Source organism: Equus quagga, chromosome 14 (assembly GCF_021613505.1).
Source record: "Equus quagga isolate Etosha38 chromosome 14, UCLA_HA_Equagga_1.0, whole genome shotgun sequence".
NCBI lineage: Eukaryota > Metazoa > Chordata > Mammalia > Perissodactyla > Equidae > Equus > Equus quagga.
The window spans coordinates 96,009,569-96,011,355 of record NC_060280.1 but is presented as its reverse complement, the minus strand read 5'-3'; the positions used below and the strand labels follow the sequence as shown (position 1 = coordinate 96,011,355).

Sequence of the window (1,787 nt, the reverse complement as noted above, 5' to 3'; positions counted from 1 at the left end):
AGGCCAGGAAAAGGGCAAAATAAAAAAAATCGAAGTACGGTTTGTACTAAATGCGTCTCGCTTTCGCACCATCGTAGAGTCAAAAATTCGCTAAGTCGAACCATCCCTAAGTTGGGGACATTCGTATACATATACATAGATAGGGTTTTATGTTAGGGAATTGGCCCTCCTGACTGTAGAGTGGGCAAGTCAGCCGTCTCTGGGGCGGGACCCCAGGCTGGACACCAAGGAAGATGTGACCCTGCAGCTGTAGTCGGAGGCCATTGAAGGCAGAAGTCCTCTTTCTGGGAAAATTAAATTTTTTTTTTCCTCTTAAGGCTTTCAACTGATTGGACGAGGCCCACCCACCTTATAGCAGTAATAATCTCCTTTACACAAAGTCGACTGATTCAAATGTTAATCTCATCTGGAAAATACCTCCGGGTCACATCAGGAATAACGTTTGTGGGCTCCGGGGCCAGCGGAGCGGACATATCAGAGTCACTATCCCCGTGGCATTTATGATACTCTCCTTATTTTCCCCCACGATCACTGTCATTACTACTCCAATTAAAACGGCAGCTCTGTGCGGGGGGCGCGGGAGGGTCGTTCCTTTTTGCCCATGCTGAGAGCCCCGGATCTGGCGCCTAATAGACGCTCCCTAAACGGCATTCTTGTGGAGCAGATCGTGTACTTTGCGCGGGCGCGGAGGCGGGACTCGGCCCAACATGTTTAATCAGGAATTATGGCTTTATTAGGGAGGGCCGGCGCCAGGCCTCCGAGGGCGGGGCTCGAACCCGTCACTCCAGCCTCCGTGGGGTCTCCCCGGGTCCCCGCTCCGGGCCGGCGGGGGCGGGCGAGGGCAGCCGAGGACGCGCGTGCGCGCGTGTGTGCGTGCGTGCGTGCGTGCCTGCGGGCGAGCCCACGGGGCGGGGCGGCGGGGGGGTGGTGCGCGAGGCGCGGCGGGCGGGGCAGCGGGCACGCACCGCCTCCTCGCGCCGCGCCCCCCCCCGCGCGCGCGCGGCGAGTGGTTCGGCCCGGCCCCCGGCTCATTGTGCTCGCTTCACGCCGGCCCAAGATGGCGGCGGCGCTGGAGGCCCCGGGCCTGTGACCACAAAGAGGGAGCCGGGGGCCGGACGGGAGCGCGGCGGCGGCGGCGGCGGCCGAGGCCCAGGCCGGGCCCCCTCCCCCCAGCCTCCCGCCCGTCCGCCCGCCCTCCGCGCCCGCCCGCCCCGCCCCCGCCGGCGGGCCCCGCCCCTCCCCCAACCGCCCGCCTAGCATGGTGCGGCGGCCGCGCGCGCCGACATGGGCGAGAAGCTGGAGCTGAGGCTCAAGTCGCCCGTGGGCGCCGAGCCCGCCGTCTACCCGTGGCCGCTGCCGGTCTACGTGAGTGCCGCCCCTCCGCGCCCCTGCCCCGCCGCGACACCCCGGGCCCGGCGTCCCCAAGCCGCTCCGGGGACCCCCGTCCCCGCCCCGCCGGGGCCCCGGCCGTTCCAGCCGCGCGCGGACGGCGGGCGCCGGGGACCCCCGCGCCTCCCGGGGCCGCCCGAGTCCCGGCTGCCGTTGCCCCGGCGGGGCGGGGACCCCCGGTCCCCCCCGGTTTCCCCCGTCTGTACTTTGCGTCTTGACGTTCGGGGTTTCGCTCTTGTTTTTGGGAGTTTATTCCCTGCTCTGTCAGTGCGCCCGGATTTTTTATTTTTGAGGGTACCCTCTCCTCCTCTTTCCTCCCAGCTATTTCAAGGAGGCATTTTGTCCCCCGGTCGGGAGTGGGTGGGCTGGCCGGACCCTTGGGAACGGGGCGTTCTGTC

At 66.2% G+C, this 1,787-nt stretch overlaps 1 protein-coding gene across 1 annotated transcript in view; it reads left to right on the top strand.

Annotated features, from left to right (window-relative positions):
- Nucleotides 1-950: 950 nt before the first annotated feature.
- Nucleotides 951-1,787, top strand: part of DOT1L (DOT1 like histone lysine methyltransferase) — a 67,033-nt gene continuing 66,196 nt past the window's right edge. Inside the window, 1 exon segment of the mRNA XM_046685596.1 lies at nucleotides 951-1,365. Within this exon segment, the coding sequence (XP_046541552.1) occupies nucleotides 1,285-1,365 (81 nt within the window). The 5' untranslated portion in view covers nucleotides 951-1,284.